Source organism: Piliocolobus tephrosceles, chromosome 15 (genome assembly GCF_002776525.5).
Source record: "Piliocolobus tephrosceles isolate RC106 chromosome 15, ASM277652v3, whole genome shotgun sequence".
In the NCBI taxonomy this organism is placed as follows: Eukaryota; Metazoa; Chordata; class Mammalia; order Primates; family Cercopithecidae; genus Piliocolobus; species Piliocolobus tephrosceles.
In genome coordinates this window covers 81,432,545-81,459,004 of record NC_045448.1, presented here as the reverse complement: position 1 = coordinate 81,459,004, position 26,460 = coordinate 81,432,545, and the positions used below count along the sequence as shown (strand labels likewise).

General features: G+C 35.0%; 1 protein-coding gene across 7 annotated transcripts in view; it reads right to left on the bottom strand.

Annotated features, from left to right (window-relative positions):
- CTNNA2 (catenin alpha 2) overlaps window positions 1-26,460 on the bottom strand; it is a 1,159,566-nt gene that overhangs the window by 26,707 nt on the left and 1,106,399 nt on the right. For 4 of the 7 annotated variants that reach the window (XM_023224976.1, XM_023224975.1, XM_023224979.1 and 1 more), the window contains 2 exons: window positions 17,674-17,779; window positions 13,570-13,704 (listed from right to left, as the gene is read on the bottom strand). In XM_023224976.1, the coding sequence (XP_023080744.1) occupies window positions 13,570-13,704; window positions 17,674-17,779 (241 nt within the window). Of the gene's footprint in view, window positions 1-2,395; window positions 2,540-13,569; window positions 13,705-17,673; window positions 17,780-26,460 lie in introns of all 7 variants that reach the window. The other 3 variants (XM_023224974.1, XM_023224973.1, XM_023224980.1) reach the window with 2 other exon arrangements.

The following is a 26,460-nucleotide window of genomic DNA, read 5'->3' as shown; positions in this document are numbered from 1 at the left end:
ATTACCCAGTAAATGTTTTTTACATCCCCATTAATAACACAAAAGTATGGAGTTAAAACATGAATCGGTCTTCCAAAATCACTATGTAGCTGTCTATCATGGATTCTGCCTCTCTTCATATGTCAATTTGTATATAACTTTCTGTGTGGTTTAGATTTAGCAGATTAATCCAATGATTTTGTCTATTTAAAAGAAATGGCTCAGTCACATATATTATTAACCAAATAGCATTATATCAAATAGGCAGCACATTTTAAAACCTTGTTTCCATTGAATGTTTTTTTCTGGGTTTAATAATTGTATGCACAAAATAAAAAAAAACTATATTTCATCAACTATTCAATTATTTTCCCATAAATCATTTCTTCAATAATATACCATAAAACCATATAATTTTAGAGCAGGGATGCATTAGAATATCTCTTTTTGATCATCTACCATCATTTTACAGATGACGAAAACTGAGGCCCTAGAGATCTGAGTAATTTACTTAGAGTTACCTAACAAGTCAAGCACAGTGATAGAACTAGCATACTAAGTGTTCAGACCCCAAATTAATGCAACTTCCATTCCATTTCACTGTCTCCTTTAGAGCACCATATATGTATGTAGTTTAAAATTAAACTTTTAATACATACAAAATGAATTTAAAAAAAAAACACTGAACATCACTATAAATGAAACATGCACATGAAGATAATTAAGTGCATGCACAACGCATTCCATGATAGACTCTCTGAATTTGCACAAGCGCACAACACAACCGTTCTTAACTCACGAAGTTTAAAGATGATTGTGTCCCAAGGGTTTGAAAATATGAGCATTTCTTACCTGGCAGCTGTATGAGGGGTTGATAAAAGACATTAAAAACTTGAACTATGATTAGACATCAGATTTTTCTGGCACTGAAGGTTTGCTTCTACCTGGGTTTCAGGGGTCTAGTACTTTTAATGGAAGGTAGGTCAGAGACTTGAGAGGGATAAGCCAACATATAAGACATTGGCATTATTGCCCACATTGCAATACTAGATTGCCTACAGGTGACTGTCATCAAAATCTTCCTATTGGCCAGTTATGGCCCTTTCTTTATCAGGCCTGAAATCTTTACCATTATAGTCACTTATTTAGGTTAGAAAACTTAGGTATCAAATAACTTCAAAACTCATTCCCCAACCCCAGGGTACTAAAGAGGGCCGTATCTGCTATAGTGCTTTTAAATATAAAAGCGTGTAACTTTGGGGGACAGGAATTCATGCATAACAAAGAAGCTATTGATGAGACAGAAAGGACTCTTCATTTTAAACTGAAACCAATTCTCCAACACAAATATTCATCATGGCTAGCTAACCAGGGATGTATATTTTGGAAAAGAAAAAAAAAAAAGAATGATACCCTCTTTACATATTTTATAATACTCATAATCCACACCAGGATGCTTTCATCCCATCCTATGAAAAAAAACAGGGTTTCACATTCTGATGGTCAAACACTTGCAAGAATACCCACCCCAGTGCTTTGATATCCCTTAAAGAGTCAACCACCTCCATGAACTCCCTTTACCCTTTTATACAAAAGTTTGCATCTTGACAGTTTTAGTAAGTACCCAGGAGAGAACAAGAAAAGAAGTGGAGAAAAGTGTCCACTCCAGTTGATCTTTTCTTTCTAAATACTAAGGCATATAAAAGAACTAATCAGTAATATAATAGAAACCCAAATGAAACAACAACAGCTTTTCATACCTCTTAACTACCAAGAGACCCTATGAAACAGCATCAGTGTTATGACATGCAACAACAAAAATGGGTAGTAAATCTGGCTGTGACACCTTGAAATGGCTGTGACCTCTTAAACTTGCAGGAGTTGTAACTTTTTTCAAAAAATCACCATTTTAGTCACTGCATTAGAAGGCTTTTATTTGTTAACACCCGAAGTATTTGTTGAAAATCCTCATGTACATTTTAACCTCCATGATTTTAGAAGGGCCCACTGATTCTCATGGCAAACATCAGTAAAGGATATTTCATGACCCTGAAATCTTCCAAACAAAGAATACATCCTACTGACTAGCCTTCCTTAGAGAAGCTCACAAAGAGATTATAGAATGGACTCATTCCACATATGCCATGACTTTCAGTCCCAATGGGAAGAAAGACTGAGAAATAAAGAAATAAAAATACCATTTTCACTTCTCAAATTTAGACCACAACTGAAGAATATATCTGTGCTGTGGAATTTCTGACCCACATAAAGAATAAATAGGTCCTTTGCCCAAATTTGGTTAACATTAAGAGGCCTTAAGTGGACACATTTTCATTTCCCTAAAATCCAACCCCCCCTGCCTTCAGAATTCATGATTACAATGAAAGACATTAGATTAGAAAGTCAAGTTACTCACCATGGAGGAATCACTGCTTCCACTCCCGATCGGAGCTCCCTCAGCACAGGTTGGGAGGTGGGTAGAAAGTTGACTAGCCCTGCCCCCATCTATGACATCACAATCTACCTCATAAAAGGTAGTGAAAGTGCTCTGAACTCCTGTCTGATTTCCGAGAGATACAGAAAAGAGAGAGTGAGAGAGAGAGCAAAAGAAAAAAAAAAAATGTACCCTACTTGGGAAGGGATTAGGGAAGTGGAAGAGGGAGTGGGTAATTGGGAAAAAAGAGGTATATGAAGGAATTACGTGCTGAAAGAGATATACACATGGGCTTTCTTGACATTAAGCAGGCTGGCCATTTGGATTTCTCATTGGCTCTTGAACAGATAAAGGAACCATGTGGGAGGAGAATGAAGATGCACCCTGCCTTGTCAGGCATTGTAAGGGACCACTGTAGTGGGGCTCAAAGGGGCTGAATCCCCTATTTAAAGTGTTGAAGATCACCAAGAGAGAAGGCAAGGGCTGTAGCTCTTAAAGCCTGGAATGGTATGTGGGGATCCCTGATGTCTTTCTTGGAAGTTCCATTGCCCTGCTGTGTGACCTTCCTTAAGCCTTTGGCCTCTGCACATCCAACCTCTGCACATGGTCCTCTACTACAGGGATACTTACCTCTTTCACTGGGATCACTGAAGGACTAATGCATTCATTGTTGCTACAATTGCAACCCTTTTGACTCTTCCTTTTAACCCAAGGATGGATTGTGTGAGGGGCATAATTTAAAGGATAAGCCAACAACCAATGCCCTTTTCTACTTTTAGAATCCTTTCATAAGATTCTTTCAATGTAGAACATTATTGACAATCTTGAAGTTTTTCTGTGTGTATCAAATATATAACTAGAAGGAGTACTTATAGTTCATCTTCAGAACTGTACAAAAAAATCAAATGGCAAGTTTTCTGCAATCATAAAAAAATGCACTGTCACTCTCAGAGGTCAAGTTACATGACCCAGTGATGTCAACTGACCAAAATGTTTTTGTATTCGACGATTTCTGCTATAGTCATAGCTTTATTTACCCAGTCCAGTTTTCATAGAAAACAAGAAAAGGCGTGAGAATAGTTGGCCGGGCGCGGTGGCTCAAGCCTGTAATCCCAGCACTTTGGGAGGCCAAGACGGGTGGATCACGAGGTCAGGAGATCGAGACCATCCTGGCTAACACGGTGAAACCCCGTCTCTACTGAAAATACAAAAACTAGCCGGGCAAGGTGGCGGGCGCCTGTAGTCCCAGCTACTCGGGAGCCTGAGGCAGGAGAATGGCGTGAACCCGGGAGGCGGAGCTTGCAGTGAGCTGAGATCCAGCCACTGCACTCCAGTCCGGGCTACAGAGCGAGACTCCGCCTCAAAAAAAAAAAAAAAAAAGAAAAAAAAAAAAGTATGTAGAGCACTATTTTTTTTCAAATGAAAATTTAGGAGTTTAAAAACAGAATACTCAAAGTTATTGATTACGACAAAACAAAAGCAACAGACACTATTGAAGAGCAGGCATATCCTGAAACCATCCACAAAAAAGTCAGGCCTTCATCTGCCTAGCGGAATACATGAAAAGTTAAACCATCTCTTTCCACAGAAAAAAACTGAGGAAACCCAGACATTCAAAACAATAGCTTGCAAATTATGGCATCATAAATGGGTAAAAACCAAAGCCTGTTTCTATATACACATAAACAAAAATCTTAATTTGGGATTTTTCTGTTTTAAGTCAATATAATTCTATTTCTAAGCCAGTCATTCTTAGCGTACTAAATACATTAGTGTATTACAATAATTGCAATTTAAAATTAAGCAAAACTGGCAGATTTAGAGAGCAGTTTGAAACACAGAAGCTACTAAATTCAAGCTGATTATGGATTTGGCAACATCACGTCCATTTTTCACTTCAAAATAAATGTTAGAGACATTTAAAGAATGTCTTTAAAGAATTAAAGTCAAAAGAAAAGAAAAAAGTCTTGCATATAAAAAAGATGGGTGTTTTGCCTATATTTGACTTTTTCTGTATTTAACAGAGGAGGCAATGATACTCTGCATATATTTTCCTTGCTGTATCATTTATTGTTTTTATTTTCAGCAATTCTAAGTCTAAATTCAAATTCTACATTCTATATTTTTGTGGGAGATTTTACAATTAATGGCCCTATGACATTTTTTCTCTCCACTTTTACATATTGGATCATTGACTAGTTGGCTTATCTTTGATTATTTTTATAACAGTCTCATTTGGTTTACAAGTTAGGGATCTTCTGATTTTCCCATTGTAGGAAATAAATTAGTCATTTACCACAATTTCTCAGTTTTAAAAATTATTATGTATTAGAAACTTATTTGGATCATCTCATAAAAAGTTTAAAGGTCATTAAGATTAATGATGCAATTGTCCATTCTTCCAATAAACACCTTAAGTTTTTACTACCCAACACAGATGGTACAATATCTCAGCATTAAGATATTAAAAATGGAGTCAAACACTTTTAAAATATTGAAATAAAACAAACTGAACTTAGACTGTCTATTGGCATTTCTTATAATTGTCTATTCTCTCTTTGGAAATGGAGCACGACTTCAGGAACCCAATGCAAAACTAGGCTGCATCAAAAGGATGCAGAGTGGTCAACTGTGCTGACCTCTTACATGAATTTAGTATGATTGATTGTGATATTATAATAATGCCTTTATTTATGATATTAGTTAAAATAATAAAACTGTCTTTGATATAGAATGCAATGCCAGGATTAGATAATTTCCAAATCTTAGGATCTAGCCTCTTGACAGTTTTCATGAAAACTAAGTTCTACTCCAACTGTAGATTAGCTGCATACTTCCCATGATATTTCAGAAATGGTTAAGTAGCCCTTTAAGACAAGATATGAAGTGTTTGCAAGATTTCAGTAGTCAAGACTCCATTATTACAGTCACGGTTATAATTTCATTCTGACCAGACAGATGTAGGGCTGGTCTCAAATTTATGTTTGAGGTTAAAAAAAAAAAAAAGTTGTTTAGTTTCTTAGCACAGAAGATTGAGAAAAGTCAGGTGGAATAAAATGTGCATTCCAAAAGAACAATCTGCAGATGCATTCATCATGGAAGACATGGTCAGGCATTTTTTTCATGTAAGTTGACCAAAATGTTATAATTGAAGAGAAATAACTCAGTATGAGGGGCTCCAATAAATGTGGATAGCAGCAGATTCGAATTGGAAGTTCTCAGATAAAGAGATGTTTTGATTTTGTTTTATGGTAGTGTCTCACATACAGAAATTTGGGCTAACAAACATACGTGGTTCTTAAAAGACGATGTTGACCATAACTTCTCCAGTATATTCTCAGTTGCAAAAGAGATTTACCAAAGAAAGTGGATGAAAGAGGTCAAGAGACAGGATGTTCTGATTTGACAGGACATCTAGCCAGAGTTCCAGTCAATTTCATTATCAGCAAGACATCTGCACAGATGAAGGTATTCAGAGAAAAGTAATAAAACAAGATACAGTATTGATGATAAAAAGATTAAAAGTCTAAATTAAGAAAGCTTGCCTTCAAGAAAACAGAATTAGGATGAAGTATTTGAAATATATTTATAGCCCAGAAGGAAAATTACTATTTAAGATAGAGTAAGACAGTGTGTTCTGATGCAGTAAAAGAAATCTGAACAAAGAAACTCCACATTGCCCATCCGAAACCTTTCTTATTTGTAAGATACATGGGCCATAAAGTGGCACATATTTCTCTTCTAAGGGCTGCACTCAAGGCCATATTTTATAAGTGATTTAAATTAGGCTGGACAAAGCACTTGACAAAATAATCTGCAGGGACAGAATGTAGACGACAGTAAGTTAAACACACTTTTATTTCTAGAATATAGTAAACCAAGAAAACAATGAATGCACAGAGATAGCCATCAACAATACTCTGCTATTCTAGCTGAAAACCCTATTTCAGTAAGCTGAGAAACTAAATGGAAAAAACAAACATAGACTATACAGTCTAATAAAAACACAATGGACAGAAAAATTTATCCTTTTCATGAAAATTATTTGGTATTAGAGATAGAGAGACTTTAAATTCCCCAACTCAACCAAAATATATCACCATGCCTTTTACACAGTAGGGATGCAATAGAAATGTTGAATTAAGTGAATCAGAAAATATTCTTATGTGAACAAGAACTAAATGCAACTCTTTGAATCTCTGTTTGCCATTGGAAATTAGAAACAACTTACGGAAACACTGATCTATTTTAAGAAAAATATTATTGTCAAAATGTTATCAAAACTAGTGCTGAATAAAAATATCCTGACTCTGCTTTGCTGTGGATTCTATCTTCTTTATTTTTAACCAGCTAAGGTAATGGAAAGATGTGTAAAATCAATGACAAAATCCCCAGATAATCTTAGCATATGATTTTAATATCCATTCTCTTTTACCTCTTCATATTATATCATCTTGTTCACATATCAACTTTTTTCTTCAACAGACTTCAATTCAGGAATTCCTGGGGTAAGCCCCAGGAGAAACAAGGAAAAAAAATCACAATGGATTTAAGTAACCAATTCTAAATAATCTGTTTCTTGACTAGAGCTGAAAAATTCAAGTGTTTACAGGGTTTGAATTTACAGACACCATTTCTAATAAAGGTCTTCACTCAACACTTTGTCTTCCCATAATTATTTGGTTCAGTGTCAGGAAACAGGTATGTGTGGATTTGCTCTTACAGATCCAAAACCGGTTCCAAACTGGGGAGAGGGTGGCTTTTAAGATACTTCTCAAAACAGTAATTATTTGAAACATCATTTAAAGTAGTATTTTAAAATTATTTTTTAAAAAATCAGACCATTCTCATATATGAACAAGTAATCAAAATTAGGATATGTCTTATGGGGAAGCTTTATGAAATAGTACTTCTTAAATAGCCGTGTCTGGGTTTTGCAGATATTCCAAGACACAGTCATCCCTTGGTATCCATGCGGGATTGGTTCTAGGACCCTAGCAGATACCAGAATTCAAGGATGCTCAAGTCTCTGATATAAAATGTCATAGTATTTACATGTAACCTACACACATCCTCCTGTATAGTTTAAATCCTCTCTAGATTACTTATACCTATTATAATGCAAATGTTATATAAATATTATATAAATACTATATTGTGTTTTATCTGTATTATTTTTATTGCTGTATTGTTACTTTTGTTTTTTTCCAAATATTTTCAATCTCAGGTTGGAAGCATTCTCAGATATAGAACTCACAGATACGGAAGGCCAACTGTATATGCAATCACCTCCCCTCATCCAGGTACCTCCCTTGTGTCCAATTTCCAAGTTTTCACAAAGTATTACTGCTAATTGGCTACTAAATCATTCTCTGAACATTACCTGTAATCTAAGGTGTTAATTGATAATAAATTAAGTTGTCAATTATTTACTTTTCTTCTTTCAATTAGAGCATCTCAAAACCTAAAAATTCTAAGACCCAAAGGAATGAAATTTTGCTGATTGAATGACAAGTAATGGCACTGATATCTCAGGGCACACTCTTCTTAAAGCTACTAACTTCTACTCTTACAAGCAGTAATGCCCCCAAACTAAAACAGAAATTACTCCTCAGCCCACAAGTTTAGGTGTCACAATCAAATCAATCCATAGAGTAGATCGAAGTAAGGTCAATCCACATCTCCAGGTAAGGTAAGAAGAGTTATTTGCTTCATTTGCATCCTAGCTTTGCCACAACACGTTATGTTTTCTTATTTTAAAATGAGTACATTGGAACATAATATTTCTCTATGCATTAAACAATTCCATTAGATAACCAACTGCTTTAATTACATCAATGAATAACTGATTTTTTTAAATGGCCATAAGTGATAATATTGGTAAGTTTAGGGTGACCATCACAGAAAATGTAACTGAAGAGCCACTTCCTATAGTGGAGCAGTATACCAGACTCCTTTGTACAGGACTGTTTGAATTCAGAGAACATATACAGGTGCAGTGCAAAAGACACAAAGCTTTCCATGATGCCCAGCACCCAAAGAAACTTTTACTTTTCTTGTGAAAATTCCTATTAATTTCCCATTTCTTCCAAAAATAACAGTCTTGAATTGGTAAACTGTCACTTTTAAAACTCTGGGGAAATGAATGTTCAGTGAAAAACCATATAAAAGTTATTTCCCTCTGAGGGTGTCTATAATTTGGGTTGTGCAGAAATCAATGACCATTCATACTGGTATGAATGTAACTAAGGAAGGCATAATGCAGGAATCAGAATTTAAATGGTACTAGTTTCACTATCAACATATTGGGGAACAGGTTTTGGGGAAAATACGGAATTATGCAACAACTCATTTTACTAGCAAAGTATATTCAAATAACTACTGCCATTCTGTAAATGGTAACGAGTCATTTCATTTTCTTAGTCACAATTTCTCTACTATGCCTAACATCCAGATTTACAATCTGAGGTTTGTTTTTATCTTACTCTCTCTAGGTTTGGACGCTGCAACTTTTCCTACGTAAGGGAAGGTCCTTTAAGCATGGAAGGTCTGGATAAAATTATTTTGAACTGTTATGAATTCCTAGAACACATACCCTTTTGTTCAAATGAAGTACTAACATGCTTTCCAAACCCAAATTGAAATAGCTAGCACTTTAGATTTTTTCCATTACTGTTACACTTTGATCCATGGAGATCATGAAGAATTGACTATAGACAAAATAGAAGATATAAAAATTAAGAAAAAAAGGTTGCTTAATGTACAGGTCTACACAATTAGATGCAATTCTTGTTTCAATGGCTGTTTTAGCTCATTACAAAATACTGGCACTTTTTAAAAATAAAAAGGAATATATAGCTCTTCAAATAAAATGTAATTATCATCTCAACAAACCATATATATATTGTACAAAATATATCCCACATTTTCTTTTCCCTAATTTGTATTGGATCAGATAGTGTATAGTTACCAATCTTGTTCAGTTCCTGACTACTTCACTAAGGTTTGTTGAGAGTGTAAGAGTAAATGTCAAATCAGTTGTGCTCCGTGTTTGTATGCACATATGCATCTTTGAAGATATGCCAGTGTCAGGTAGAATTGATTTTAATATTATCAGTTTCCAACATTTTTAGGAATGTGTTACCTATACCATGAATATTCATGTTGATTATAATTAGAGTCCAATTTTTAAAAATAATGTGAAACATGGGCAACAAGAATTACTATAATTGACCCCTCAGTCTCCAGTGTTCTCTACCCATTCAAATCCTACCAGTGTCACAAGAATAACTTGTTCGCCTTGCCAAACCTCTCCCCTAAGCCCAATTGAGAGGCATTCAGATTTGGAAAAGAGATATTTAAATGGCAAAGAACAAAAGTACATATTTGGGCAAGCTTCTCAGTCTCTCAGGAATAGGTCAGTAATTCATTCCTTCAGCCCAAGGACTTAAGCAACTAGCATTCCTCACTTCCAAACTTGATTCAAATATTTTGTTAATATAAAGACATTTATATGTAATAAAATCTATTAAAATTTGTACCATTTTTGTGTACATTTGGCCATAAATTACATCCTCGTCTCTCCCGAACATCGAATTCCTGATCAAAGTAGGGTTATTGCTGTTATGTTCTGACTTCATTGTTATAATGAGGCTCCTGTTATCCTTTAACTTTAAAAAACAGTTTAGGTAGGCTCCATCAGGTTTATTAGAATGTTTGATATTCAGTATGCATAATTTAAAAATCCTACATTAGTAATTCTAATTTTGTTCAGAATCATACGCAATGTATAAATCTTTTGGTAGCTACAAAATATTAAAGGTCATAGAATGATTTTTATTTTTCCAGATCCATGTATACATCTCCATTTTTAACTTTAAAGGCGCTGATTAAACCCTGTGAAACCTAGCAAACAAAAATTAGTCAAAAACATGATAATTAAATATACAGATAATACCCATATTATGATACTGGAACACATTTGAATTCAAAATAGTATTTAAATACTAAAAAATACATAGCTTAACTTTTCTTCCATAAGATAATGCTGTCACATTTAATGTACATTATTTGCACTAAACTAATTTATGATAAGTTATCCTTGACTTTCTCTTTTTTCTTTTCTTCAACCTTCTTCCTTTATGCCTCTTCTCTTCTCTCCTCCCCTCTTTCTTTCTTTCTGCTTTCACTATTCTTTTTCTCAAAAAGCCTGTAAACTGGCTTAAGAATTTAATCAAACCTTAAACTAAGCAAATAAATAAAGCCAGTTTATAGACTGTTTAATCTTCTGGAGCTCAGTTACCTCTACTTTCACTTTAACAATTCTATCATATTTTTTCTTTTCCATTACTCCCTTAGTAACCAGGTTAAGCTGAATTGGCTCACACATGCATTTTCTACTTTAAGAAGAATATCACCTTTTGGTTACTGAGACAGGTTTAAGCCAACGACAAAAAAAAACCTAATTGCCAGGTAGAAAACCAATGGTATTTCTTAGATAGCAGTTGAGTGGGTGAGCATACATAGGCATACATCCTGCACTGCTTTATTTCTGTAGTTCGCCATCATGATGCCTAGAGAGCTTTAGTATCCATTCTCCTCCAAGACCTGTTGAATTATCTGTCCCCACCTCTCAAGCCAAAAGCAGACACAACACAAGAGGCCTTTCTCAGTTTGTATACATAGAATCACATAAAACAAAAACACGCTGACATAAGACATAATTGTGCATTTTGCTTAACATATGTTCATCATGCCAGCATAAGACTAAAAATGTGACTCTCTGTTTTGACATCAAAATCACTTTTCTTGGCAAAATGGAAATAATATGTCCGAATCTCTTTGTTTTGGTAGAGAGGTTGATTTCTAACAAATGTAACTTTCCTGGGGGCTTTCATACATTTCAGAAAAGCCATGGCTTTGAATCCCATGTGTATAAACACAGGGAAAAAAGAAAGAAGATTTAAGTATTTCTTTTTTGATTGTACGTTAAACTATGATGGCTTCTCCTGGAAAAGAAAAAAACAGCAACTTTGCCATGCCATGTGACAAAATAAAAGGGTGTAACTTTCTTGGCAAAATCATTGAAAATGTGTGTGTATGGGGTCTCCCATTCTTGACTCTTTCAGAACTTTGAAAGCAGTCATTTGTGGCTATTTTGCACAGTAAGCATATTCATTTTTTTTTTTTTTTTTTTCTCCATTGGCCATCAGTGAAGGAGCATGAAGAATAAGATGGAGGCAGAATTGGCAAAGACAGCAGACTACAGATGTAGGTGTGGCACCAAACAGCAATCAAGCTTGGAATAAATCATGAGGAAGCCAAGAGCAGGCCCATGACCGAGCATATCTAGCAAACTTTTTATAATGCATTTGCCTTAGAATTATTATCAAGTTGTACAACATTCTTCTAAAAGAAGCCTTCTCCCATGCAAGGATTTATGAACTGTGCCAACAAGACTCAAAGAAGGAAACAGGCTTCTTGATGGTGTTCCCAATCTCAAACACCTCTAAAAAAGCCAACAGTGCAAGTGATAAAAGCCAGTGATGGTTTGGACTACATCTAAATGAGGAAAATACAATGGCAATGAAGCTTTGGAGGCAGTGACAAACAATGGGTACTGAGAGGATGATGGAGAGCGGCTCTGCTAGTAAAAACTGCCCAGATGAGGTTGTGGAGTCTGAGATCCACAAAGATGCTTTGCGCATCCACGTAAATAATAAGATTAGAAAGTAACAAATAAAAGCACACAAGGCAAGCTGAACAAAAAGCACTCAGTTCCACAGGGGCTATATACAGATGGACATGAAAGCTGAGTGGTATGGGAAACTATACCATCAAGGCTGAAGATAAGAAAGGCAGCAAGGAAGATGCGATGATTTGATCACTTCTTGGCGAGAGAATCTTGGTAATTACCAGCTTGGCAGAAAGGACACATTGCAAGACAGATTGCTCTTGGTTGTTGAAGAATGTTGAAGCAGGATCATGTTGGAAATGCAAAGAGGTGACTGTGCTTTGGGAAGAGGCACAAAATAGCCAATTTACAGGGCTCTAGGTGGGACTGCATGAAACAGGCTTTCCAGATGGTGTCTCTATGCAAGCCAGATCAGTTCTTTTCCCAGCTATGTTTTCTGCAACTCAAACAATATGGGGACAAAAATATTTGGGTTCAAGAATGATTTGTCCACATATTTTTACCAAATGGCCAAACTTCTAAATTTCCAAAAATGGCTTCAGGAAGAACTGACCTTTGTGATTAGTCGGATTTTCATAAGGTATTCACCATGCTGATAATATTATGTGCCTGTAATTACTCACTTGAAATGGTAGCATCATGTCTGGGAAAAGAACTAAGGTGTCAGAGCCACATTTCTGGACTTGCAAATAATTTGCAACAAATGGCACCCTGTGTTGAGAGAAAGGGGTTGAGGGAGGAGAAGAAGCCAAGGTGAAGAACCTCAACACATATTTGGAAATCTTGCCAAGAAATTGTGATTCTTCTAAATATTCATTGAACTTATTTCTAGGAATTTGACAAAAATGGACTAGATAATTATATTTTCATGAGAAACGAAACACTGGAGTGATTGAGCAAAGAATATATAATTGTTAGTGTTCGACAATTATGTTAGTTTTTGGCAACAGCACATCAACCTGTATTAAACTCAAACATCTTCTGGCTTTCAAGGGTTACTGATAACCTAGTATGCATTGGAACCTGATGAATGAATTCCTATTGTTTTCATCGTCTCTAACATGTGAACACAATCCACACATAGAGAGTCTGGCTCCCGAATACAGAATGAAAATTACTAGCACTAACAAAAGGAAGTAGACTCACAATGAGTAAATATACAAAAGCCCCAAATAATTGTAATAGTCACAGCTTGGCAATGAGTTTCCAGACTACAAAATTAGTTTTCTTGTGAAGAATGGAGATTTTACAAGGCTAGAATAAACACAGGGTAATTGGAAAATCAAATTGCTCTTTGTGAGTTATTGTAAGGTCTGGAATAATGGTGATAATATTAAAAAAAAACAAACCCTCCCTATAAATTACTGTAGTTTGGTGTTTTTAGCAGTACTGTTGCCAAGAATATTTGCCTTGGAAGTACAACGGTGGGAACTTTACATTGTGAAGCCCAAGTCCAGCTTACCCCTGACACAATGAGCTCTCCTCCCAGATTCTGCACTTCTGCCTTCACCTTGCTGCAGATATTAAGCTGATGACAATACAAGGCGATTCGTTGAAGGTAAGCTAATAAATCCTGCTTACATGCTGAATCAGGACACTATAAAACATTAAAAGAGTGATCTTGATTAGTAAGTATTCTTCAGTTTCTAACATTTGTTATAGAAAAGCTACAGGAAGAAAAGGTTTCAGTGTCATATACCTTAATTACATTCATTTAACTTCACAGGCATTTTAGAAAGGCCACAGACTGTAGTTTAGAATGGTTGGTTCTACTTTAATAAAATTGTATCAGAAGAATATCGAAGATATTCCAGAAAGTCTTATTGGGACTTCTATACATGTTTGAGTATTTTTACCTGCTGTCTTCTAAACTCTAAAGAAACCTAAATATTTTACATTTTTCTTCAACTTTCACTATGTGAAATGTTATTTTAATGCAGAGGACCAAAGGATGCTAGAAGTAAATCACTTTGTGTGGCAGTCTCTGCCAAGCATAGGGGACAGTTTCAATCCAGTCCGTCGGCAGAAGAAAATCAATTCGTTTCCTTTGATTCTTTAATAAATGTATAATTTATTTATGAAAAAGTTTATTACACTTTTTGGAATTTAATATTTATCAAACTTTAAGCGACAAAATAACGTGCCTATAAGTGAGAGACTGAAATGGTTCATGACCACTGTAAGAAAAACAAATTCGATAGAATGATTTGAAGCCAGCTGAAACAAGTTTGTAAGAGTAGCAACAGAGTCCTTTAATGGATGCACCAGAGTTAACTCTGGCTAAGGAGTCTGAATTTTCATTATGACCAAAGTAGGCGGGTGTCCATCAAGCACACACAGGGCTTGGCTGAACACTTCTAGAGACGTTTACGTGACTCCTGAAAACATTCCTGAGGCTCCATTGCCAATGGCTACTGAGGAATTGAGATACCTGTATATTTCTTTTGCTATCAAAGGTTCAGCTTGAGCTACTTCCAGGTCATTTAATTGTTCTGTATCAATTTGGCACTTGTAAAGGATATAAAATCACCAAATCCTTGATACTGTAAGAAATAAGTACCTGCAGCCACAACTAAAGTATCTTATTTAGAATAAGAGGATGGGAGAAAGACTCTGAGCTAAGTTTCCTTCAAGCTCAAGAAAGGAAATTCTTTTATCAATACTGTAAAGCTAGTGATTACATATAACCATCTATTGAATAAACGATAAAGGGATATTTTTTATATTTAACACTTACCATTGTGGTATTTTTTCACTAACTGCATTTATCAAGACAGAATTCCACAGAGACTGTTTTTAGCTTCTTATAAGTACTTCATACTGTAATATTTATCCTACTCCAGGGACCCATACACAGAAAGGAATTAACTTTAAAATGATATCTCCCCAGAGGGCTGACAAGGCTTTTGATACAAATACCTTGCAGCAAATTAAACAGAGTTCTATCTCAATGGAACAGTAATTAGAAATGCAACAGTCCGTAAAATGTTTATATGGCATGCATATCTCCAATGTTTATAAAATATTTTCTGGCAAAATAAATGTAATTAATCCAGACCTTGGTAATACTCATTCTATTCTATTATTTAAACCAAAGTAGTTAAAATACACATTTAAAAAGGCATGATGAATCAAGAAAAGTAACTCCTAAATCATGGAAATAGGAGCAGTATTTGATAACATTTTTCTGAATAAAAGATTTCTTTATCAAAAATTGCAAGTTATTTCACAGCTAATGAGAATAATAATGCCACAAAGAGGGTTAGGTTTAAACTTCATCTGTTTGAGTTACTGTGAAATAGCATTTAAATACTCTGTCACTTAATCTCAAAATAAATTTAGTATCCTGGGGTGTGTGTGTGTGTGTTTGAGTGTTTGATGTGTTTTTCACATATCAACTGTTTTTAGTTATGCTTCAGGTTGCACAGTTAGTTGAAAATGAAAGCCCAAAAAGGTAAAATCTAAAACAAAAGTCACAACCAAAGCTATTGAACTTGAGGGGCCTGAAGATGCCGAGAAATACTTTTCGCCATTGAGATTTAAAGTATAATGAAACAGCCACTCAAACTCCATTCATTTTCACTCCCAAGAAGTCCTTCCTAGCAAATTGGTGGGTGGTCAATTTCTGGTCACTCTACACATCGGAACTCTTCTCAACATTTGCAGAAAAAGAATGTGGCCTTTTCTAGTTGGTAATTTTTTTGTATGCATATTTTCAAGTAAATTCATTGTCTCTTCCTTTCTTTACATGAACTTTCTGGAATACTTACGGAAGCCTGTCAAAAAACAAAAAACAAAAAATCCTCAGTTTATGCTGTGAAGCCTCATGGTTGATATTGCCCTGAAATTAGGCAATAGCAATGTGTTAACACTCGACTCCTACAAACTGTGAGAGGTTCTCAAATTATCATAGTACTTGAGTTATCTTAATCAATAAGTGTTTCTCCAAAAGTCAAAAGTCAAAAAAATTTCTTGGATTAGCCATCTTATATGTAAAATAAAATTGAAATGAGAATTCATTGACTCTTAGGTGCAATCCTGATAGTAAAATCATCTGGGGTTTTGTTTGTTTTGTTTTCTCAGCCTTTACAAGATGTGTGAATTTGGTATTGACTTGAATGAAGGATGTTAGAGCCTGGGATGCTGTGGCAGTAAGTATTTAGAGGAGCAACCCTTATATGTAGGAATGAGGGAGAAAAACTATAATAAGCAACACAAAGACTCAGAAATCATCAGATCATCAGAGACTAGAGCCATATATGGAGAAGGATGCAATTCTCTTTCAATATCTCCAGCTTGCATCAATGTACTGCAGTATACTAAGTAAATTCATGTTAATCTTTCCATGTAGATAATAGTATATATAATTTTTTTTCCAAAACTTATATTTTATGATACAATCCATCTGAAGTGGTTCCAACTGTAAACCACTGTTGCTTATAGGGATAATCAACAGTTAGTTACCTGGAAAAGTCTACTACCTAACTCACTCTTATAAGAAATGGACTATAATTGCAATAAGACATTTAGAATAGAATTTTAAAGTTCCCATTCAAGCCAAATAAAAAGAAAAGTATGGAAATAAACATTCAAGGTCAGGACTCTTTTAATGTATATCCTAGTTTGGTTTGAAAGCATTAAGAGATATTCTTGAGAATTTCATTTATCTCTGATGCCTCTGAGTCCGGGTTATAATAAGGCTGAAAGCTGAAGGTTCTTGATCATGTGGAATGATCCCATTTATGGTGGAGCATAAGTTATTATGAATTATGATGAGTATCATTAGAGTAAGATCCATATTAAATAACAAAAGGTGAAGTTCTACTTTCTTCTTTCTATATTTAAAAACATGATGTTCTCCCAAATTCCACAACTGGTTTCTGCCCTTTGATCTCCAAATGCCCCTGACTGTGCTACCCCCAGTTTCCATTCTAGTCCTGGAAGAGTCCTTGACAATTTCTTAAACCATCAAATCATGACCCATCACATCCCTAAAGCTCTGCTAATTCAGTTGCCTGACCACAAGACAGGTTGCTCTTTTCTCTCCTTTTTTCATTCTGTCAGTCAGTTAAAATGTACAATCTAAATTTCCTGGGGGCGACAGAAAAATAAAGTAAAGCAATGAATTAAATATATATATTTTTAAATGTGATAAGTACCATGAAGTAAACAAAAGAGGGCATTATGTAGGAATCTCTAAAAATATATTTAAACCAAGAGCCCAACAATGAAAATTTAAAAATCTGCTTTTCCCCCCTTCATTATGCAGTACAGTTGCCTTTCTCAATGGGGAAGGCTGGGACAATCCATGACTCTGTCTCCTAAGTAATGTGTTCTTCTCAAGGAATTTTGGTTAGAAGCCTTAGCATTCTCTCCAGAGCTAAACCTACCTTTGCCACCAGCACAGTGTCAGGAGAGTCAGATGCCAGTGTGTAAAATATCAGTGATTCTCCCCTCTGATTCATTCCTCAGAGGCATTTTATAGGGTGCATGAAACTAATTACAAAACCCAAGCGCTAATTAGTGATTCCACTCAGCATGTGCCCACTCTTCCCTCTTCTATTACCTGATCAGCCACAGCGCGGGCTAATTTGTCCATTCGAGAACCTGCTTCGGCAATTTTCTTGGCAGCATTAATGACATCAGATGTATTTTTCAATGGGCCTTTGCCTCTGAAACAACATATACAACATAATTAGAAATCCACTTAATGATGGGAAAGAGACCAACCTACCGTATCCTTTGTCCAGGAGTCTAGTGTTGTATTTTATTTGGCACTGGCCACATTAGTCTAATTTTGAATATTTTCCTAACTCCAGTTTCTATGTTAAGTCATTTTTTGGAAATATTTTCCCATATTTTTATGTGCATGTTCACATTTTATCTTTTACATTAAGTTCTATATTTTTAAACAATGGCTGATTATAAAAGATGATCATCACAAGAGAAATGAAAATTTTATAGTTGCTTACCATGTACCAAAAGCTGTTGCACAGCTACCTCATTTTGACTTTATAACAACTCTACAAAGTAGGTATCATCACTCCCATTTAGAAAATAAAGTGAGCCCAAAATGATCTAGGTAACTTATCCAAGCTTATACAGGTCATAAGGAAAAAATTCAAAATTTTAAGCAGAGTCTAGCCAAAATACATGCTCACACATTATCTTCCTAATTATGTCCAGCAATTTATATTCTATTATTTAAATTTTAAGTCCAGTTTGGCATTTTGAGAAGCAGTGATCTCTTGCACATAACTGGGAACTGTTTGGCCAGAATTTCAGAGTTTTGTTGGCTTGTGTGCTTCCAGTACTGATTTATGAAAGAACGTACAAAGCACAGAGTGACAGTAAATGTTTTTGTGCTTCCAAACCATCACCCTAATATTTTCCTATAAGGTTTGCAATTAGGTGAAGTGTTTAATATGTCTTTTAAATATTTATTATAAGGGAAATGGAAATTACACTGCATCATAAATCTTTAAACAAAATGTGGCATGTAACACAACTTTTCTTTCCCTTTTTGTGAGAGGTAAAGCATAAATTATGTTTATCATATTTTAGCATCATTAATTAACCTGGTCTCTTTATGTCCATAAAAATCAACGTGTTTTTTAAGGCTGCAAGATTACATTCCTATAGTTAGAAATGTGGTGAACTGTACAGAAAAACTATTCAGAAGTGATTTATTTAGACCTTTATTTAGACCGTGTAGGGTTATACAGAGAGGTCAATGATTGCTATTGTTACATAATAACATTTTATAAAACAGAAGACAAAATATCTCTCAGTAAACTACTGTAAATGAATGATATTTTGTTTAATTTCTCTACTAATTCCCCTTCTTGGATTTTTCTACATTAGTAAGTAAAATATACTGGGTTTGTATTAATATTTAAATACAGAGACAGACAAACAACTTAAGGTATTTCATTTTGTTGTAGTGATGTTCACTCTTCCACAAAGTACTTTGATTTTGCAGTTGCTATTTTGATTTTAAAACAAAAACAGTAATTTCACATGTGAATTTTATGTAATACGGATGAGTTAAAGATTCTGTGACAATCTGTTTGCTATTCCCTAACATATTTTTATTAGCACAAAATAAATTGTTCTTATTTTTTAAGGAACGCTTGGATACAGAATCTGTCCATGTTTAATAATATCCTCGTTATTCATATTTCTAACTTCTAGACCTTAGAAAATCTATTTTCTCATGTTTACTCTGACACAATATTTGTTGTAACTTCATCTTAACCCATTCAATAAGACTGCATTCTGTTTGATTTTGCATTGCTAATGATTGTGTATTTCAAGAATTTCAAAGGATCTTGGAAAATGCTTCCTCGTGAACCTTCCATAGTAACTTCCAACAGCTGATTGATTCTGACAAAATGTTCCAAGTTAGTGAAGAATGTCTATGTAGACCCTGAATCTGCTTGATGCTCAGGACCTCATTTTGTAGACAAAGAATGAAAAGAAGCATGTCGTTTTGATTACACCAGAGACTATAGTTCATAGACTTACTAGTATGTTAGGAAAAAAAAGTTTGAGACTTTAGAATTCACGTTGTAGACTCAATTCAAATTCTTGGAGTCGCAACCTGGGTATGAGGGTATATTTCATAAAATTAGAAAGCAAAATAGAAGTTATGAGATCAAATATTTTCTCATTTTCTAGTTGGGGAAGCTGAAACCTAGGGAGAAAGACAAAATAACATGCTCAAATGACACTGCTATGCACAGAGAGAAACAGGATCGAAGTCTATGTGTCCTAAATCACAATTTAGTACACTTTTTGCTAAATAAAATTCATTCTGAAGAATGTAAAGTAACATGCTCAGAGAAAAACAAGTAGCCTTAACTATATACATTAATACGCAAGTTACAAAAAACACTGATTAAATAGATGGCTCAAGAATTCAGAAAGAAGAGGTTGGGAAAAACTAATAAAATTACAAACAGATCAATGAATCAGAAAACAAAACACTAGAAGTTATGAATAAATCCTAAAACTAACTCTAAACCAAAAAGATATAGAAAATATATTTAGAATGCTATCAAGAAAAAAATAGGAGAAAAAAATCCAAACATAAAAAAGATGAGAGCAATAACCTTAGAAGAGAGTAATAATCTTAGAAAAAAAAAAAAAAAAGTATCATAAAGCTGCTTTCTCAAATATATGTAAATAAACGTGAAAACAGAAGAAATAAGTTTCTAGGAGAATTTATCAAAATGGACCAGAAAGGAGATTTTGAAAAATTGGAACAGTCTGATTTCCATGGAAGAAAGTTGTCAGATAGAACTCATTAAAAAAAAAAAAAAAAAAAAGAAGAAAAATATCAGTAAATCGAGGTAGTTTCTTATAGGAGTTAACTAAACCTTTAAAGAGAAGATAATCTCAATGCTATTTAAACTCTTCCAGAATATCAGAAGGAAAATAATTTCATTAAGTTACATAATATTGTCAGAAGCAACTAAAAACTATTTAAAGATGCTCACTTAGGTAGTAAAAAAAAAAAGAAGAAGAAGGAAACCCAAAGAAATGGCAGAATTGACATGAGTGCTGAATAGGCTCATACATACGAGAATTATTTGTTAGGTTTTTAGGAACTGGGCAAGTCAGTTGAAATGTTGGGAGCTTAAAAATCTGCCACAATGGGAATATTTACTTCATGGACATAAGCAAATGCTACAAAGTTCAGGGCTTTTTTCCCCCCCATAGACTATCATCAGATCTTGAAAAAGCTCAAGGTAATAGTTACAACTAGTCGAGAATAAAGGTATTGTGACTTAGAAAAGGTATACGAAGGTTTCTTGAGCTGGGTGATAGTTGTACAAGTTACTTCAATTAAAGTTATATATTGGCTGGGCATGGTGCCTCACACCTGTAATCCCAGCACTTTGGGAGGCTGAGGCTGATAGATTGCTTGAGCTCAGAGGCTCAAGACCATCCTGTAGTCCCAGCTAGTTGGAGGCTGATATGAGAGGTTCGCTTGAACCCAGGAGGAGGAGGAAAGTGGCATATTAATTTTTCTGCAGATATGTTCAGTCATTTCGATGTTAAAATGTATTCACTTGTCAAGCTGATGGTTATAAAAAAATGAATTTTCATTTCTGTTATGACAGAAGAGACTGAGTCTCAATCATTTATTGATCATTGTTAATGATTTATATATTTTCTCCTAGTTGTCTTCAAATCTTTCGCATATTTTGCTATTGACTCTTTTTCTAAATTGCTTATCTAAGCTCTTCATGTATTTTGGATTCTGATCTTTTGTTATATTGCAAATTACTTCTAGTCTTGGCTGTATGTTAGGTTTCTTTTTTTACAGTTTTTAAAAACATAAATTTTAATTTTATTGTAGTCAAATGTATTAATCATTCATACTATAGTTTGTGCTTTTCATATATTCTTTAAGAAGCTCTTCCTTATCCCAAGGTAATTAAAAATATCCTTCCATTTTATTCTAAAATTTTAAAGTTTTCTTTTTATATGTAGATATTAAATCCACCTATAGTTTATGCCTTTTGTATAGAGTAAGATAGGAATCACTCTATTTTTCTAACCAGTAACCAATTGTCCCTTGCCAATACATTGAAAAGTTAATCCTTTCCCAAACAATTTTTAAATTTTATTACCTTTTATCTTTAAATTCTGTATAAGTAAATGTATTACTATAAAATATAAACACAGAATGCAAAAATACCCAGAAAAAGAACATGAGAAAAATTGTCAACTGCCAAATTCAATTGTCTAAATATTCATAAAAATTTGAACTACTAAAATGCAGTTAAAGTCATGTGTAAAATGAAGAAAATTATTTGAATCATCTGGGAAATCCTGAATATCTCATATGTGGTTCTGAGTATGATGTAACACCTTCTAAGAAAGTTCCAAGGCCCAGGTTTCTTTAAATGAGCACAAAATTAGTGACGTGACCCACTTTCCCCACATCGTGAACAGAAGAGAAGGGAAATAGAAAAATAGTTGGGCCATTTCTGGGGGTGGGGGACCAAAGTTACTCATTTCCTTTTGCTTACATAACAGATGGTGTGGCTGCCCTTACTGGTAGTTGAGGAATAACTGTGGAGTAATAACTAGTATCTTTAAAAGAGAAGACCTTGAATTTGGCTTATGTAGCAAGGGTAGCATTTTCTTTTAATGCTATCATTGAATATGTTTCAAGTGAATTCTAAAGCTCCGTCAGACATTCGAGTGTCTATAGCAATGTTAACAGAATTTCTGTAATGATGGGCATTCTATAACTCTGCACTATCCAATATGGAGTCATTAGCTACATGTAATTACAGGACACTTAAAAGATGGCTAGTGTGACTGAGGAATTAGATTTATTTAATTCTGTCTTCTATTTTTAACTTTTTATTTTGAAATATTATAGATATTGAGCAAATTCAAAGATATGTATAGAAATGTCCTATTCATTCTTCTCCCAGCCTTTCTCAGTGTTAGTATCTTGTATAACTAAAGTACAATAGCAAAACCAGGAAACTGATACTGGTAAAATTCATAGGGAATATTCATCCAGGAAACTGATACTGGTAAAATTCATAGGGAATATTCATCTTTCACTATTTTTTATGCACGTGTGTAAGTATAGCTTCAAGTGACTACTACAATTGAGACACAAAACTGTACTATTACCACAAGTTTCTTTCATACTCTTTATACCATTTAACCCATCCTTAACACATTCCTAAATCATGAATCTCTTCTCTACCTTTAAAATTTTATGTCAGGAATGCCATCTAAATGGAATCATACAGTATGCAATATTTGAGATAACTGTTTTTCACTCAGCATAATTATCTTAAGGTTTATCCAAATCATTGCATGCATTTTTATTGCTGAGTAGTAGTCTATGGCATAGACGTAACAGTTTGCTTAACCATTTGCCCAAAGAAGGACATTTGGGTAGTTTCCAGTTTGGGACTATTACAAATAAACCTGATGTAAATGTTTATGTATAGGATTTGGGGTAAATACAAGTTTTTATGTCTCCGGATAAATGTCTGAGAGCAAAATATCTGGGTCCTATAGTAAATCCCTTTTTAGTTTTTTGAGGTTTTTTTTTTTTTTAAGTTCCAGGATATGTGTGCAGAATGTACAGGTTACATAGGTTTACATGTGGCATGGTAGTTTGCAGCACCTATCAACCTGTCATCTAGGTTTTAAAACCTGCATGTGTTAGCTATTTGTCCTAATGCTCTTCCTTCCCTTCCTCCCCAACCCCTGACAGGCCCCAGTGTGTGTTGTTCCCCTCCCTGTGTCCATGTGTTTTCACTTTTCAACTCCTAACTATGAGTGAGAACATGTAGTGTTTTCTTGTTCCTGTGTTAGTTTGCTGAGAATGATGGCTTCCAGCTTCATCCATGTCCCTGCAATTAACATGACCTCATTCTACTTTATGGCTGGATAGTATTCCATTGTGTTTATGTGCCACATTTTCTTTAACCAGTCTATCACTGATGGGCATTTGAGATGGTTCCAAGTCTATGCTATTGTAAATAGTGCTGCAATAAACATACATATGCATGTGTCTTTGTAGTAGAATGATTTATCATCCTTTGGGTATATGTCCAGTAATGGTATTATTTCTGGTTCTAGAGCCTTGAGTAATCACCACACTGTCTTCCACAATGGTTCAACTAATTTACACTCCCACCAACAGTGTAAAAACATTCCTATTTCACCACAGCCTTGCCAGCATCTATTGTTTCCTGACTTTTTAATGATCTCTATTCTGACTGGCATGAGATGGTATCTCATTGTGGTTTTGAATTGCATTTCTCTAATGATCAGTGATGATGAGCTTTTTTTATATGTTTTTTGGCCACATAAATGTCTTCTTTTGACCAAGTGTCTGTTCATTCCTTTGTCCACTTTTTGATGGAGCTTTTCTTCTTGTAAATGTGTTTTAAGTTTCTTGTAGATTCTGGATATTAGACCCTTGTCAGATGGGTAGTTTATAAAAAATTTCTCCCATTCTGTAGATGGCCTGTTCACTCTGATGCTAGTTTCTTTTGCTGTGCAGAAGCTCTTTAGATTAACTAGATCCCATTTTTCAACTCTGGTTTTTGTTACAATTGCTTTTGGTGTTTCAGTCATGAAGTCTTTGCCCACAACCTATTGTCCTGAATGGTTGTACCCACGTTTTCTTCTAGGGTTTTTGTTTGTTTGTTTTTGGTTTTGGATTTTACATTTAAGTCTTTAATCCATCTTAATTTTTGTATAAGGTGTAAGGAAGGGGTCCAGTTTCAGTTTTCTGCATATGGTTAGCCAGTTTTCCTAGCACCCATTTATTAAATAGGGAATCCTTTCCCTGTTGCTTGTTTTTGTCTGGGTTGTCAAAGATCAGATGGTTGTAGAGGCCAATATCCCTGATGAACATTGATACGATAAATCCTCAATTAAATACTGGCAAACCAAATCCAGCAGCATATCAAAAAGCTTATCCACCATGGTCAAGTCGACTTCATCCTTGGGATTCAAGGTTGGTTCAACATAGGCAAATCAATAAATGTAATTCATCACATAAACAGAACCAATGACAAAAACCATGATTATCTTAATAGAAGCAGAAAAGGCCTTTGATAAAATTCAATATCATTTCATGTTGAAAACTCTCAACAAACTAGGCATTGATGGAACATACCTCAAAATAATAAGAGCTATTTATGACAAACCCATACCCAATATCAAACTGAATGGGCAAAAGCTGGAAGTATTCCCCTTGAAAATGGGCGCAAGACAAGGATGCCCTCTCTCATCACTCCTATTCAACATAGTATTGGAAGTTCTGGCCAGGGCCATCAGGCAACGGAAAGAAATAAAGTTTATTTAAATAGAAAGAGAAGAAGTCAAATTGTCTCTGTTTGCAGACGACATGATTGTTTACTTAGAAAATCCCTTGTCGGCCTGGCACAGTATCTCAGGCCTGTAATCCCAGCACTTTGGGAGGCCGAGGTGGGCGGATCACGAGGTCAGGAGATAGAGACCATCTTGGCTAACATGGTGAAACCCCATCTCTACTAAAAATACAAAAAAAAAAATTAGCCAGGCGTGGTGGTGGGTGCCTGTAGTCCCAGCGACTTGGGAGACTGAGGCAGGAGAATGACGTGAACCCGGGAGGCGGAGCTTGCAGTGAGCCGAGATAGCAACACTGCACTCCAGCTTGGGAGATAGAGGGAGACTCCGTCTCAAAAAAAACACAACCCTTGTCTCTGCCCCAAAAAACTCCTTAAGCTGATAAGCAGCTTCAGCTAAGTCTCAGGATACAAAATCAGTGTGCAAAAATCACAGGCATTCCTATACACCAACAATAGACAAGCAGAGAGCCAAATCATGAATGAACTTCCATTCACAATTGCTACAAAGATAATAAAGTTCCTAGGAATACAACTTACAAGTGATGTGAAGAACTCTTCTAGGAGAACTGCAAAGCACTGCTTAAGGAAATAAGACAGGACGCAAACAAATCGAAAAACATTCCATGCTCGTGGATAGGAAGAATCAATATCGTGACAATGGCCACACTGCCCAAAGTAATTTATAGATTCAATACTATTCCCATCAAGCTACCATTGACTTTTTTTGCAGAATTAGAAAAAACTACTTTACATTTCATATGTAACAACAAAAAAAGCCTGTATAGCCAAGACAATCCTAAGCAAAAAGAACAAAGCTGGAGGCATCATGCTACCTGGCTTCAAACTATACTACAAAGCTATAGTAACCAAAACAGCATGGTACTGGTACCAAAACATACATATACACCATAGAACATAAGAGAGACCTCAGAAATAACACCACACACATTTTTAGCTTTAAAAGAAACTGTCAAACAATGTTTCAGTTTTATTTCATCTTAATGAAAATTTTAAAACCCACAGCTTACTTTATGTATACTCAATGGTGAATAACAAAAGCTTTACCTCTAAGACTAGGATCAAAGCAAGGATGCCTGCTCTTGCCACTCCTATTTCACATAGTACTGGAAGTCCCAGCCAGTGCAATCAGGCAAGCTAAAGAACTAAAAGGCCTAATACCATAAAAACCCTAGAAGAAAATCTAGGTAGTACCATTCAGGACATAGGCACGGGCAAGGACTTCATGTCTAAAACACCAAAAGCAACGGCAGCAAAAGCCAAAATTGACAAATGGGATCTCATTAAACTAAAGAGCTTCTGCACAGCAAAAGAAACTACCATCAGAGTGAACAGGCAACCTACAGAATGGGAGAAAATTTTTGCAATCTACTCATCTGACAAAGGGCTCATTTCCAGAATCTACAAAGAACTCAAACAAATATACAAGAAAAAAACAAACAACC